Source organism: Ursus maritimus, unplaced genomic scaffold, assembly GCF_017311325.1.
Source record: "Ursus maritimus isolate PB19 unplaced genomic scaffold, ASM1731132v1 scaffold_10, whole genome shotgun sequence".
NCBI classification, from domain to species: domain Eukaryota; kingdom Metazoa; phylum Chordata; class Mammalia; order Carnivora; family Ursidae; genus Ursus; species Ursus maritimus.
Genome location: NW_024423344.1, coordinates 15,213,296 through 15,228,741, shown reverse-complemented (window position 1 = coordinate 15,228,741; position 15,446 = coordinate 15,213,296). Strand labels below are relative to the sequence as shown.

Genomic DNA, 15,446 nt, shown 5'->3' with positions numbered 1-15,446 from the left:
TCATTTCTTTGGGATAGATGACATTTTCATTTTATACTTTAGGCTCATTACAAAGAACCCCTTCAAATAACTGAAGATAATCCCAGCCCAAATTATACATACACTAGAGCACATTTTCTCTAAACCTATTTCCTAAGAACTAAATCCTATATGAGCTACCCAGCTGGTACAAAGTTAGAAACTTTAAATGTTACAAAACAATATGAAAGAATGAAGGCTGTATTCATGGAATTTGTGGAAAATTTAAGCCCTTCTGTATTTTCTGTTACCACTCAGGCTTTGTATATTAGAGTTAATAGTCATCAGATAACGATTCCTTCAGTAGGAAAAAAAATGAGAGCTAGGCACATGACTGATGAAGCTTCCTAGTGTTAGCACAGAGGCCTGACATGATTTCTGCATGACATCAGTGTGGTCATTTCCTATCAGTATGATGGGAAAACTGACCGGAAGTTGGAGCAGAGGGTCCTGTGAGGGGCAATGGTGAGCTAAGGACAGCAGCTCAGGGGACACTGAGGGAGGAGAGCAGCTGCGGAGACACACAACTGCTCTTCCTAAGACGTCCTTTGAGAGATCTGCTGCCGGGCACTGGTCTCAGGGGCGGCACGTCCCACTGCCCGTTAGCTCTAATTCTTTTTTTTTTTTTTTTTTGATTCTTGAAATAGTTCTCAAGGTTATGCTTTATTAAAGATGTTTTTTGAAATGATAGGAGAAAGACCTATCTGGAGAAAAAGGAGATGAATCAATCAATTTTTATGCATTTGTTCATTCATTTCTCCAACTTTCCAACCATTTTTCCGTTAGCTCTAATTCTGACGCAACCGAGAATGGCGGCTACAGAGGCAGAGCCTTGTTGACACCACGGCAGCCTTCCCTTCCCGTCCTGCAGGGTCCCTTCAAGGAAATCTCAGGCAAAGAAGGCAGGGGGGATAGACACTTCTCAAGCCAGCCAGTCCGTGCTAGCAGACACTGCCTACATATGGTCGATCTAACCCGGTACTGCATCCCGGTGCTGCAGAGAACCAAGACTTTGATTTTTTCCAAACAGGCAGAATTTTTGGTAAAGTATTTCACCCCATGGAGTAAAGATTTAGTTAAAGTCTTAACTGACTCATTAATGCCTATAAGATAACAGGACTTTGGTTTAGAATAGAGAAAAACCCCAGTGACTTGCTTCTCTCATTTCTTTACAAAAACAAGTTGGAACGTGTTAATATAATAAATATGTAACATATAACATGTAATATATAAATATGTAATATGTAAATAAGAATATGTTATATGTCAATTATACCTCAATTAAAAAAAGAACTACAAATAAATACGATGCATTTCTGAAAATGTTTTATGATATTTTCAGAAATGCACAAGTATTTATCCCTCATATTTTAGTCAGTTATAAAACTTAATTCTTTTGAATATGTGAGGGCAAGTCTTTGAGGGACAGTTAATTCACCGTATTACATGCACTCTTTATAGTTCCTAGCACGCTATATGTACTTGGCTTGACGACACACTTAACTTGATAAATATGTATTTACAGTGACAGCAAATAGTGAGATTCATTTTAAATAAGCACTGAACTTTTAAAAAAGATTTTATTTATTTATTTATTATTTGAGAGAGAGAGAGAGAAAGAGATTGAGAGAACGAGTGGGAGGAGGGGCAGAGGGAAAAGCAGACTCCCCATAGAGCAGGAAGCCCGACGCAGGACTCTATCCCAGGACCACAGGATCATGACCTGACCTGAAGGCAGACGCCTGAGTCACCCAGGCACCCCAGAAGCACTGCATTTTGTCTTAAAGTTTGCTCAGCAGCACTTAAGTTGATAGAAAGACAGGATATAGGAGGCATATAAACAGAAGTCAGGTGATTAATTATCAGTCACCTGATAGTAACTGGTAAGGTTAGTATCAGGAGTAAATTATTTCTTGTATTTTATTTAGATGCAATAGAAGTATTGTGAGCAATTATAAATATAAAATAATTTATTACTGAAAAGTATTCATGAATTTTGTTCTTTCTTAAAGTTAAGAGGGAAAATCTATTTTAGAGTTTAGCTTGTCTTTACAGTGTCACTCACAATCATTTCTCAGGCTGTATCTTTCAATGAACAATCTGCTAAATTCTCTTAGGACCCAAATGATATGAAACCATTTGGTGAAAGGCAGGTATTTCTAAGGAAAAGAGATTTTAAAAGAATCTTTTGTGGTGATCATATGATCAATTCAGTTAAATAACTTAAAACTCAATTGTAAGTCTCAGTCAAAATTAGGTATTTGGGGGTCATCCATGCATAGATATAAATAGTTTACAGAAAACAGCTAGGTTATATTCCAAAGTTCCTTGTAGTATTTTGGAATAGATATTGCAATGGAAACAGCATTAGTCTAATCTGCTTCATTCTCAAGTTGATCTATAAAGCCACATTTAATTCAAAATACAGGTAAAGTTTTAGAGATCAGTGGGTCAATGGGTACAGGGGATATTGCATTCAGAGTTCTAATTTGCAATGCCAGTCATGGTAAGTTAGAAAGAGCACTTGGGTTAAGACCTTGGGTGAGCCACTTGGCCTTTTTGGGTTTCAGTCTCCTTACTCAAATAAAGGTCTGTGCAAGCTCTAAAATTCTGCGTGTGACTCTAAACTTTGCCTTTCCTCCACCTGCAGAGTTAAAGGATAGCCTTCCTCTCACAACTGCTGGGTAGTGGAACTTAGGACTTCCTTAACTCTAAGCAGAGGTCTTACCAGCTGGGAAGGGAGCCTTTCAGGGTAAGGGCTGGGGGAGAAAGAGGTAGAAATGGGATCCCAGAAAGTCAGGTCTGTATGGCCGTGGGGGCTGGAACACTCTACTGGTTTTGGATCAATTCCCATTTGTTTCTTTCCTTTCTTCAGCTGACCCCAAGGTACTGGCTTCTTGTTAGAAGACATGTCTCCCTTCCTTCTCCCTTTCCACAGCTCCTTAAGTCACCATCTTATCCTGGACACTGTGGATAAGAACACTGCCACTTTGATAAGTAGGTGATATCTGGCAAGATGATTGACCTCGCTGGGTTTCAGGATAATTCCTAGAAGACTTTTTGAGGATTAAAAATAATGCCCCTGAATAATGTGCCTCAAGCTCTAGCATAATATCTGACAAAGAATAAACACTCAAAAATGGCATCGGTTATACGGACTATCACTGCCATTATTGTATCTTAGTCAGCCCTCATATTGGGATGACTCAGGACCATCACTGGAGTATGGGGTGAGTTGCCTAAGATTAGGGTATATACATCCTGATTTGCAGCAGTTGTGAGCAGTAAGTCTTGGAATGAGGACAGCAGAGACAACGAACATGAGCAGCTATCCCAGGGANGGGAGAATGTACTAGGAAAGTCATATAGCTGTAAGGAGATGTATAAACTGGGTATGCTCTATAGTAACATTCCACTTACTAAAGGTAGAATTTTATCACTTCATTTTTCAGAACTTCACTCCTAAACTGGACGTTATCAGCCAATGACCACTGAAAGCTAAAGCAGAAGATATAGTCACTCCACCAAAGCTACAAAGTTTCCATTTTCTCGGGGCCCCAATTAGCACTTGACTGACTCGCATTTACCATAAGGCTTTGATACGTTTGATTAACTGGTTTTGTAGACTAGAGAGGAATTTAAGCAACACATTCTAATCAGTATGGCTCTAAAGGGAAGCGTGTGGATAGCTGAAAAAGAACAGATATTGAATTCTAGCCTTCATAGAATAATAATGGGGACTCATGATAAAGAGAAGTTTCTTCTTTTGTAAAGAGGAGAGGAAACCAAGTAGTGAAAAAGTTTAGAAAAATAACAAACCTCCAAAAAAGTTTTCACTTAGCAATAAAAATCTAGAAACTTCCTTTATCTGGAATGTTTATTTGGTTGGATTATATTACTACCCATCATATTAGATGAATGAAGCTTTGTGATTTTTCTGCAAATTTAGTCAAGTGTGTATGGTCTTGCCTCATTAGTTTATATGAGTACTAATTACCTGATGGTTTCTTATCCATAATAATTATCTTTCCCTATATTCAAGAAGTTCTGTGTACGATGTTGTTTTGGGGATTTGCTTTTAGAAGCACAACTGCCTTTTCTTTTTCAATTAGGCATATCATTAATAAAATTATTAATTCTGGGGGCATATGAACTTCTTTCACTAATGAGGAACACAAAGGTTGTATCTATAATGAATCACTATTTAATGTTTTATTAAAATATATGTAAAAATGTTCTAGCATCTAAAAAGCACACAAAAAGACACTCAACATCATTAGTCACTAGAAAAATGGAAATTAAACTATAATGAAATTTTACTTCATATCCACTAGAATGGTTATAATAAACAAACAAACAAACAAACAAACAGGCAATGACAAGTGTTGGTGAAGATACAGAGAAACTGAAAGAGTCATCCTTAGTAACAATGTAAGATGGTACAATTATTTTGTAAAATAGGTAATTTCTTAAAAAGTTAAACATAAGTTTACCATGACTCAACAATTCTACTGTGGGTATATACCCCAAAGCAATGAAAACATATGTCCACATAGAGCCTGGTATGTGAATGTTCATAGCAGCTTTATTTATAACAAAGAGTGGAAACCACATGTTCAACAACTGGTGACTGGGTCAACAAAACATGGCCTATCCATACATGGAATAACATTACGGAAAAGAGCAAAGTACTGACATATGCTCCAACGTGGATTAATCTCAAAAACAATGCCAAGTGAAAGAAGTCAAACACAAAAGAACACATTATCACACAGTTCTGGTTCTATAAAGTGTCCAGAAAAGGCAAACCTATGGAGATAGAAAGTTGACTAGTGGTTGCCTGGGGCTGCAGGTGGGCATGGGGAGTGACTGCAAATGGACATATGATCCTTCTGAGATGGTGGAAATTTTCTAAAATTAGATTGTGGTGATGGTCACACCACTCTGTAAATTTACCAAAAATCATTAAATTGTACACTGAAAACAAATGATTTTTTTGATAATGATTTTTAAAAAACATGTATAAGGTATCATCCACGTTTTACTGAAGAGAAATGTGAGGACCAGAGATGCGCCACAATTTACCCAGGGCAGTGAAGCTAGTACATGGCAGAGCCCAGGTTCAAGAGTAGGAAATTATTAAACTCTAAGTNNNNCTCTTTCCAATACAGTATTTATTATTAGCACCTACATGAAAACTTCTGTTTAATCGGTTGGGTGCAATAGCATGAACAAGAGAAAAATCCAGTCCAACAATTTTTGGCTACCTTGTTGGACTGGTGAAGGATTCATTCAGTTTGTTTGTTTGTTTGTTTGTTTGTTTTATAGTTAGTTTCAGAGGGAGAATTCAGTTTAACCAGTTTGGACAAAACTAGACAATATATTAAAATCATTGAGATTATTATCCCTGGGTGATTCATTCATTCACTCAGCAGACATTTACTGACCAACTGCTTTGTGTCAGGCACAGTTCTGGGCTCTACAAATATACTGATATGTGGCAGGTTTCTAGTGTTGAATTTGTAGATCTGGTATCCTTACAGTGATATTACAGCCAGCGCTCAAATATGTAAGGATAGTATGGAAATTGGATGACCAATTCTAAAAATAAGTACAGATTTTAGAAGTATAATGCATTCCTGAAGTACAAATTCTTCACATTAAACAATGTAAATTGAAGAAATCTGTTATTCAAGGACGTAGTATGAAATAATAACTCCATATATCTGGAAGTACAATTTATAGATTGAAAAGTGAGAGAAATCATACCTATAAGTAATGCAATACATGACATTCCCTCAAAAGGGGGAGACCAGATTGCAGATTATATATACAGTACTTTCACCACATCAGCAATAGCTTTAAAATAAAATATATTAAAAGTAAAATATTTCTGAGAGACAGAAAATATAGTTTTAAAATTGAGGGGAGCATGGGACTGACAGCGAAGTCCCCCCTTCCAGAAAAAGGAGAGAGACAGACAGACAGACACACACACACAAAATCAGAGGTGAAGGGAGGAATCACATATTATATGATCCTGTTTGTGTGAAATGTCCAGGATAAGTAAGTGTCTAGAGACAGAAAAGGCTACTAGTTGCCTAAGGATGGCCGGGAAAAATGGTGGAAGGTGCTGAAGGTACTAGGCTTCTTTATGGGGTGATAAAAATGTTCATAATTGATTGTGGTAATGGCTGTACAACTCTGTGAATAAATTAAAACCCATTTATTTATTTATTTTTTTACTTTACCTGGGTGAACTGTATGGTATGTGAATTATATCTGTGTGACATATGTGAATTATGTAAGTCTTACCAAAAAAATGGACTAAGGAATATGTGAACCCCATTGTAAATGTGGACTTTATTTGGATTCTGATTCAAATAAATTGGGTGTAAAAACAAAATAAATACATTTACAAGACAGTTGGAAAAAATTGAGAGCAAGTGAAACAGTTAAAAATATATTTTGAGTCAATGACTTTCTTAATTCCTCGATGTACTAAGAATAATAGTATACTAGGGAGGTTGTTTGGCAAAGTGGTTCATTTCCATATACCATAACCACACTGAGATTAACATCTCCTTAAATATGGATAAAATATATCAAAATCTATAAAATTCCCACATGCAAATATTTCATTTACACATATTTATCTGAACATCCAGATATCTGCCATATTTGTCACACAGATTTAAAAAGTAATGACATTTTCAATCTAAGAATGTTTACTAGATGGGTGTTCTCTTAAAGACAAGTATATTATATATATATATATATAAATATATACATACATATATATACACACACATATATACACACACTTTTTTTTTTGAGAGAAGGAGAGAACACATGCGCTTGTGTGTGCATACATGTGCACGTGAGGGGGGGGGTGTGGGGCAGAGGGAGAGGGACAGAGAGAATCTTAAGCAGGCTCCATACCCAGCACGGAGCCCCACAAGGGACTCAATCTCAGGACCCTGAGATCATGACCTGAACCGAAATCAAAAATCAGATCCTTAACCAACTGAGCCACGCAGCTGCCCCACAAGTATATTACATTTTAAGGTATGTTTCACAGCTTACGATTTCTTGCATGCAAATATGTTCTAAATGTAAATTATTTTGTTTTGAATATTTTATGAGTGAAAAAAGAGTACAGATTTAGCCGGTAGACAAAAATAAGAAATGGGCATTTATTTCAAGCATTTTAGAATATCTTATATTAGTCAACAGATGCTCATCTGATTGTCTTCTCCTAAGGGAGCAAATGTAACTGAATTGCCATTCCTTTATTAGTCTTCATGAAAGGAAAATCCACTCCACAATAAAGAACAATGTCAAAAGACAATAGTAAAATGCTTGCCTTTTTTCTTAAAATTTTAACCTTGTATTTATATATGTTAAATGGCAATTTGTCAATAGTTAGAAACAAAAGAAAACAACAGAATGTTTTTACTTCTTGATGACTGCTCAAGCAAAAACAAAATCTCTCTTACCATCCTGTTGATCCGTACAAAGTCTTCGGGTTTTTTTGCCCAGGGGGGAAGACCAACATCGTTTACTACAACTTCATCTTCTCTGACTCCGAGATTGTATCCGTTACTGTTGACAAACATCTCTGGTAGGTAATAGAACTCTGGAATTAGTTCCTGCCAGGAATAAAAACGTGGCATATTAGACCACCTTAAAAATGAGTTGAATAAAACTATTATAAAACTTGTTAACTACGAACTGAATTAAAGAATTTCTTCACTTAATTTCAATATTTTATTACCTAATTCTATTCTTCATTTGATTTTCTTTATATAAGAGGAAGAGAAGGAAGAGAGGGGAAGGAAAGAGAAGACAAATCTTTTTCTTGAACATTTTATTTGATAATTTATGTTTATAAGACTTCCAATCTTGTCTTTGCCAGAACTGGTTTAGAGAAATGGGTCACAGGGTCAACAGTAGTTCACAAGACCACTATTAAACAAGTAGGTAAAGCTGTATCTATAAGCCTACGCCACTCACCAACCTTGTCTGAATATTATTACGAAATACCCAAATCAAAAAAAAAAAGTTGTTGCCAGTATTGGTTAAAAATCATGTAATATCTTCTACTTTTCTTTTTGATCACAATGGCAATTATACTACATGATTTATAATAAAAGACTAATACTCGTATTTCATAATTTGGAAAAATTAATTACTTTTGTACCTATCACTAAACACAATGAAGAGACGATATACAACGTGATAATAAGTTTTAAATATGTAACACGTGGCACCTGAATAACAGTTCTTAATAAATTGGATGCAAAGACAACCTGTGTTACTTGTCTATAACGATGGCATAAACAACTTGACTCCAGGCAAACTTGTGTTTGATGCACAATGTCTAACATGAGGCTTATGCTTCTTTGGAATAGATCTGATATAGAAATGAACTGCTTTTATGACCCTAGAAATATTTTTTTTGTTATTCTTTTTTTAAGCAACTGGGAGAAAATGAAAACAAAAACCATTGTAGTTTTTATGCATACCATCTATACAATGATTAAAAAAAACCAACAATAATCTTTTCAAATATCAAGATCAGGGTTAAATTAACTTTAAATTATATTATGAAAAGCATAAGGACATTTCTTTGTGTAACATGATCAATGCTGATAATGTAGTACCTGAAATTCAACTCGTGCTGTGGTTTTCTCTAGGGAGTCACAGAAAAATTAAAAAACAAAACAAAAGCCACCAAACACTGATGTCTTCAAATAAATAAAATTATTAACTTTCAAAGAAAAGCATACACAAAAGCTCTCTCTTTATGGGTTCTCCTGCTAAAACCAACATTTGTCTGTGATCGAATAAGTGGGTGTTTATCTTAGTAATGCTCTGTGAGAATTTGATTATTATCCATTCTGATGATGATAAATGTGAACTATAAGAAAAATAAAACATAATAAAGTTTGAGTATGGGGCACTGTGACAGGTATGAAGAAAGAAAAAAATGAACAAGACATGGTTTTATTTCAAGTAATTTATAATCTGGTCCACGGGGTAAATGCATAAACAGATGGTTATAATACACAATAATAAGAGCTTGAAAGAAGTATAAGCCAAGGGCAAGAGAGCAGAGAGGAGAAGGCAGGGAACTCAGGGCAAGTCTGGAAAGACTTCACTGGAGACCAGACATTTGAATTCAACTATGTCTAAGATAAAGGCAGGGGGGAGGGGCAGGGGGACCATCAGGGAGTATTATCAGGAAGTGGTAAGGACCGAGTATGGGTGGAGTGTAGGATATACAGGAGGACACAGGTCAAGATGGGGAAAGTGGGCTGGTGAGAGTTAGATGGAACCAGATGATGAAGGAAGCCTTATACCAAGCTAAGCTGTTTGGATTTTATATTACTGGCAAATTTATTTTATAACAAGACACTGGGTGTCAACATAAAGGATGGAATGGAGAGGAGAGACTGGGTATCTGTGTGTATGCAGGGAGAAGGGGAACCAGAAGCGCAAGGAGAATGGGAGGGAAGGGGGAGAAGGGCAAGTGTAAGTTGTGGTAAGGGGCACACTGTGGGACGTTTGCAGGGAGGTCAACTGTGACAGAGGGAATTAGGTGGCTCACACTGTGTGGTATTGATTCATTAACAACACACTATGTACAAGACATCGAGGCCACAACAGAGTGTGGGGAAGGAGAATTATGGTGAGATTATTATAAACTCCTGTAAATTTTCAGTGACCTGGATATAAAAGGGGAAACAGAAGGGGCTGAAAGAAAAACTAAAAGGTAAAAAACATACTTATTTGTAAATCATGATACCGTTTAGTTAGTGGGCAAGGCAGGAGCTAAAGACTGGTTCAGAAATACTCTATCAGCGGTGACTATAGTGAGCTGACTTCTGGGCTGGCTAAGCACGATGATGTATATTATATTGCTTTGAAGGAGCAACTGGGCAAAGGTGTGTGATCACTGATTACAAGGTGGAAGTAAAGCATCATCGCTATTCTCATTGATTTGTACGCAATCAGAAGTACATAATTGTTATGATCTTGATGTTTCTGTTCCTCTAAAATTCAAATGTTGAAACTTTATCCTCTATGATGGTATTAGGAGGTGGAGTCTTTGGAAGGTAGAGTTAGACGAGTTCATGAGGGTGAAGCCATCAGGAATGGACTTAGTGTCCTTACAGGAGCCCTAAGGAAGCCTGCTTCTTCTCCCGCCACGTGAGACACAGTAAGACAATGGCCGTCTGTGAACCAGGAAGCAGATGCCCACCTGACACTGAACCTGACCATGTGGGCACCTTAGTTTTGGACCTCCAGCTTCTACAACTGTGGGAAATAAACTTCTGCTGTTTATAAGCTCCCTAATTTATGGTAAAATATAGCTGCCTGAGCTGACCGAGACAATAATTATTAACTTATTATTTCAATGCATTAAGATAAGACTTACAATTTTCTTTCGATCTTACTCTCACGGTTTGGGAAAGCATGGACAATTAATAAAAGATGTAGAGAAAGGTAAAGAATATGGCTACTTGCACATTACCCATTCTTTATGCAACACAGCACAACAATAGCATTCCAAATGGTCCAAAACGGGGAAAGAATATAATAAGCTCATGCAGTCGCTCTTTGTGGAGGGTGATTTATATGTCATAGACACACGTAAGTCAGGGATTTCCTTCTTGCCTTTCATCAGTTATATGTGTTCATGTCCCATCTCTAGAACTAGACTATCTAAGCTTCCTAGAGGATAGACAGAGAGATAAAGCCACAAGGATATAGCAACATAGATTTATTTTTTATTTAAACAACCCAAAGAGTCTTAATTTATCTTCAACGGTCTTGGTGCTTTATAAGGTTTTCCAAATATATTATTTTCCATTCTTTCCTGTGGTAGAGGGTCACATAAACTATGTGGTTATTATTAACCCACTTACCACTATAATACTATTTTCCTGAATGTCATTAAATTAGATTCACAAAGGCAACAAAGCCCTAGGATTTTATATTAATAACAGTTTGGGCAAAAGCAGATTTTCAAGCCTGATTTTGTGGGGTTTATATTTTGTTGACCCCCTCATAGCTCTTGGTGTTATACTGTGTATGCAGCAGGTGCTCATTAAATATTAAGCTATTGATGATATTAGGTGAAGTTATTTTAATATCACTAGAAATCCTCTGGGGCAAGATGCAGATGGTTGGAAGAATGCCTGAAGATTGGAAAAGAGCCAATGAAGGACTTTATTAAATAAAAGAAAAACGATGAACCCCAAAATAAAATTTGTGCCCTTTGAGGGGCAATTTTTGCAGTTTAAAGAATGTTATCTTGCTTATCCTAGTTAGGTATAAAAGGTTTAACAGGGTAAAAGAGTTCACTTTAAAATGCAAAAAAAGTTGGTTTTAAAATTGCTGACAAAATTGTCCCCGAACTGTAGAAGTGGAAGAAACAAGAGCTACTTTGTTTCAATTTAAACTCTCTAGCATAAGAAGGGGCTAAAAGCGGGCAGCCACCGAGGAGGAAAAGGGAGGCTAAGAAAGGTCTGGCCTGATGATTACCTAGAAAGGCAAGAGGAAGAGTAAGGAGTTCAGCAGGAACATTCAGGAAGGCTTTAATCAAGGCCAGTTATACGAAAAAGTAGCATGACTAGAGCCTCCTGGATAATCCTTTAGTAAAAGCAGTGCTCTCCACTCCAGTCCATCTGGTCAACCAAACTATGCTCACTAATTAGGGTGTTAACTAAGACACTGGAAAAAGCTGTTAGAAGCCTGATGTTTGAAGGGCTGAAGAAATGCTTTCAGATTTCTAATAGAGAGAACAGTCACAAAGAGGCACATATTTAAGGCAAATATCAAGAAATTCCTGAAGTTCAGCTTAATTGCGAGGCTCCTAAAAGCTTCAAAAGACCAGAGCTATATGGGACTAAAGCTATCTGAACCCTGAAGTCCTGAGCTGGGGACGTTTTTATTTTGTTTTTTCTTTCTCTTTTTCTGAAGGGGAAGGAAGAGAGTAAAAATCACAGTCTAGGGATAAGTCGCTAAAGCAGCCGAGTGGGTGTACATTTTTATGCCTCAGTTTTATTTTAAATCTTTAAAATTAAAAGCTTAAAAAATCTTGTTTCAAATAGCGTTTTAAAATTCAACGTTAGTATATAAATACAGGACATTAGTATATAATTTATATTCATATTTTATAATTTAAAAGATTTGCGTATTTAAAAAGGAAAAACCTCACGAATAAGAGAGTTTCAACTCAGAGATTCAACTGTGATGTCCAAGAAGATAATTACTCTCTCTGACAATTACTCTAAGACGAGGAGTCAGCTGATATGTTACCTCTGGTCGTTCAATCTTAAAACAGCAGGTAGAATTTATTTGTATCCTTTTTTTGCATTTTACTTTATTATTATTTTTTACTCTTTGTATCATATGTTATGTTTCCTTAAATTTTTATTAAGATTTTTATTTATTTGACAGAGAGAGACACAGCGAGAGAGGGAACACAAGCAGAGGGAGTGGGAGAGGGAGAAGCAGGCTTCCCGCTGAGCAGGGAGCCCAACGCGGGGTTGATCCCAGGACCCTGAGATCATGACCTGAGCTGAAGGCAGACACTTAACGACTGAGCCACCCAGGCGCCCCTCATATGCTATGTCTTGGCACTGTTCTAAGTGCTTTACATATATTTTCTTAGTCTTCACAAAAATTTCATGAGGTGGGTACTCTCATTCTTCCCACTTTCTAGACAAGAACACTGAGGTAAAGAGAAGGTAATTAGTTTGCTAATGACTGCACTGGAAATAGGTGATAAAGCCCCAAATCGAAACCAATCACTTTAAATCCAGGGGCTCTGCTCTTATATTCTCTATTTTGCTTCTGAAGCAGCGACCCAGTCATTCTGTATGACTTCATTCTGTTTTGATTTTTTGCATAGCAATTATATATATATATTTTATACACGTATTAGGCTCCTGTATCATACTATACTGGAAATCTCATGACAGCAGGGATTATTGTCTATTTCGCTCACTGGTTCACACCACTCACTTGCCAGGAATGGTGCCTAGTACATAACAGATGCTCAATGCAAATGTGTGAGATAAAAAAAAAAAAAAAGAATCAAGTATTGTCGTGTGTTTATCACCTCCTGAACTTCAGGTATGAAATAGTGATAAAAACAAAATTGAAGACCACGGTTTTCAAGCTGTGTTGGTTTAAGCAGAGGTCCGTAGGGTGAGCAGTTAGTTGAAGGTAAGAGGCAGACGGGGCAGGGAGGCAGGTTGGGGATTATCCCTTCTTCTACCAGGAAGGGCTATTTTATGTGCATCAGAATCAAATAGATCTGAGTTTAAATCCGGACCTCTTGCCAGCTTGGGCAAGTTTCTTAACCTTTTGGAAAAACAATCAATTTCTTCATAGGCAAAATTGTGATGATGACAGCAATGAACTCACAGGGTAGATGTGAGGATTAAATGATGGTAATGTGTAAAACAATGCATTTAATAGTTATACGCGAAATACCTTTCAGAAGCTAGTCATTCTATCAATTTTTTTTTTGATGCACAGCAAAGATATTGCTGCTGAGTTTACCCAGTACCAGAGTATACCCTGTACCCAGTAACAAAACTGTTACTTCGGATGTTTGTGTTTGAAGGAATACCTATGTAGACAATTCAGACGATTAAAGGGTTTTTATCAAATGTATGGACTAACTTACATGTCACCTAGCCTAAGCAGATATATTTCTAAAGCTATTTGCATTTCAGATTTTAGTTTTGTCTAAATGAACAATCAGGTTGAACTGCACAGTATAAACCAAACTAGAATTTAAAATTTTTTAAAATTAGTACCTGTAGAATTTTTTCAAAGATGGCTGTAATAACTCCTCCGATCCCCTGTTCTCTCTGGCATTTCCATGTTACCATTCGTCCCTTAGAGTGGGGGACTCTATTTCTTCTCTCTTTGAATGTGGTCAGGCATATTTCAACACACAGAATGTAAAAAAGTGATATTGCAGGGCTTCTAGAGAAGCCTAAGACTGGAGGCCTTGCAACCTCTGTTTTTATCTGCTGAGAAGCCAACAGACACAGAAAGTGGTGGGGCCGCCTTGCTGGAGTGATCATGGAAAGAGACAGACATGTCTGGACAGTCCTTAGCTACTCTGGCCCGGTCTGATGGGCCACAAAATGCGTGAGGAAAGCCATGCTGGGTTCTCTGGCCCAGCCACAGCCCTCCAGCTGTCACCATGTGGCACAGTCATGAGCGGTCCTTGCTGGGCTTTAACTCCAACTGCGCACTGTCAACAAATATATAGTTGCTGTGTGCATTTTTTGTAGGGGGGGGCAAGGAAGAGGGAGAGAATTTTATTTTTATTTATTTTAGAAAGAGAGAGAGAGTCCAAGGTGCTGCAAATCAAATGTGGCCACCAGGTAAAAGGTGTGGGTATAAACCCCTTTGTAAGTGCTCAGCAAAATTTAAGGTGGTGGTTTGTAGACCCATTCGAATACATAAAGGGACTCTAAGAATCCTAAGGGCATTATAAACAGCATCTTAACTCATAGCCAGAAATAGGATCCTATCTCAAAAGGATTTCGGGGTGCAAGTTTTTTCTCATAATGAACTATAATTTGATACATAGAAAGTCCACAGAATTTTAAAGGAGGTTAAAAATGCCTTGGACCCAACTTTCTATGATCAGAAAGCATCTGGAGAAAGCCACTCAGTGGCAGACAAGGGCTATTTCTTATGGAAAAGAAAGCTGATCCAGAGGGCAAAGCCAAGGTCCTGGTGGACCTGATCCCAGGGTCCAGGAAACTGGCAACACCACAAGCCTGGCCCCAATAGCCAAGAACCAGCCGCCGCTCTGTACCTCCCACATCCCTGCCTTTGGGGTAGATTCTGTTGAGGTTTACCTGTTTCGGGCTCACCACCGTTTGCTGCGTGTACACAGGACAACTTGTCTTTCTAGGTTCCCGGTATCCAAATTAGAAATTCCTGCATCATATCTGTATCTGGACCCGATACAGACCATGAGATACTAGATTTTGATCCTGATACAATAATGTGGCCAACAAGTTGAGTATATTTTGCATCTAGGAGGAATGTGAATTGTGACCAGAGAAAGGACTTTAGTAGACTATTTCCAAAGAAGGCCACAAACATCCCTCTAACCTCCATGTCCTCCTGAAATGTGACTTTGCTGCTCAGCTACCAGGAGGTAGAGTCCATTTCTCCCCTTCCTTAATTTGGGCTGGCCCTGTGACTTGTTTTGACCAACAGAATGCTGTCGAGGTAACACTATGTGACTTTCAAGCTTATGCATTAAGCAGCTTTGCAGCTCCCCCCGCCCCCGCTCTTTTTCTTTTTATCCTCTTGCTAGCAAGCCACCATGAAAAACAGTGTGATTTTCTTAGAAAGACTATATAGAGAAAGACAGG

The 15,446-nt window shown here is 37.5% G+C and overlaps 1 protein-coding gene across 1 annotated transcript in view; it reads right to left on the bottom strand.

The window, feature by feature from the left end:
- Positions 1–15,446, bottom strand: part of NBEA (neurobeachin) — a 664,295-nt gene that overhangs the window by 52,072 nt on the left and 596,777 nt on the right. Inside the window, exon 47 of the mRNA XM_040622005.1 lies at positions 7,518–7,670. Coding sequence (XP_040477939.1) covers positions 7,518–7,670 — 153 coding nt within the window. The remainder of the gene's footprint in view (positions 1–7,517; positions 7,671–15,446) is intronic.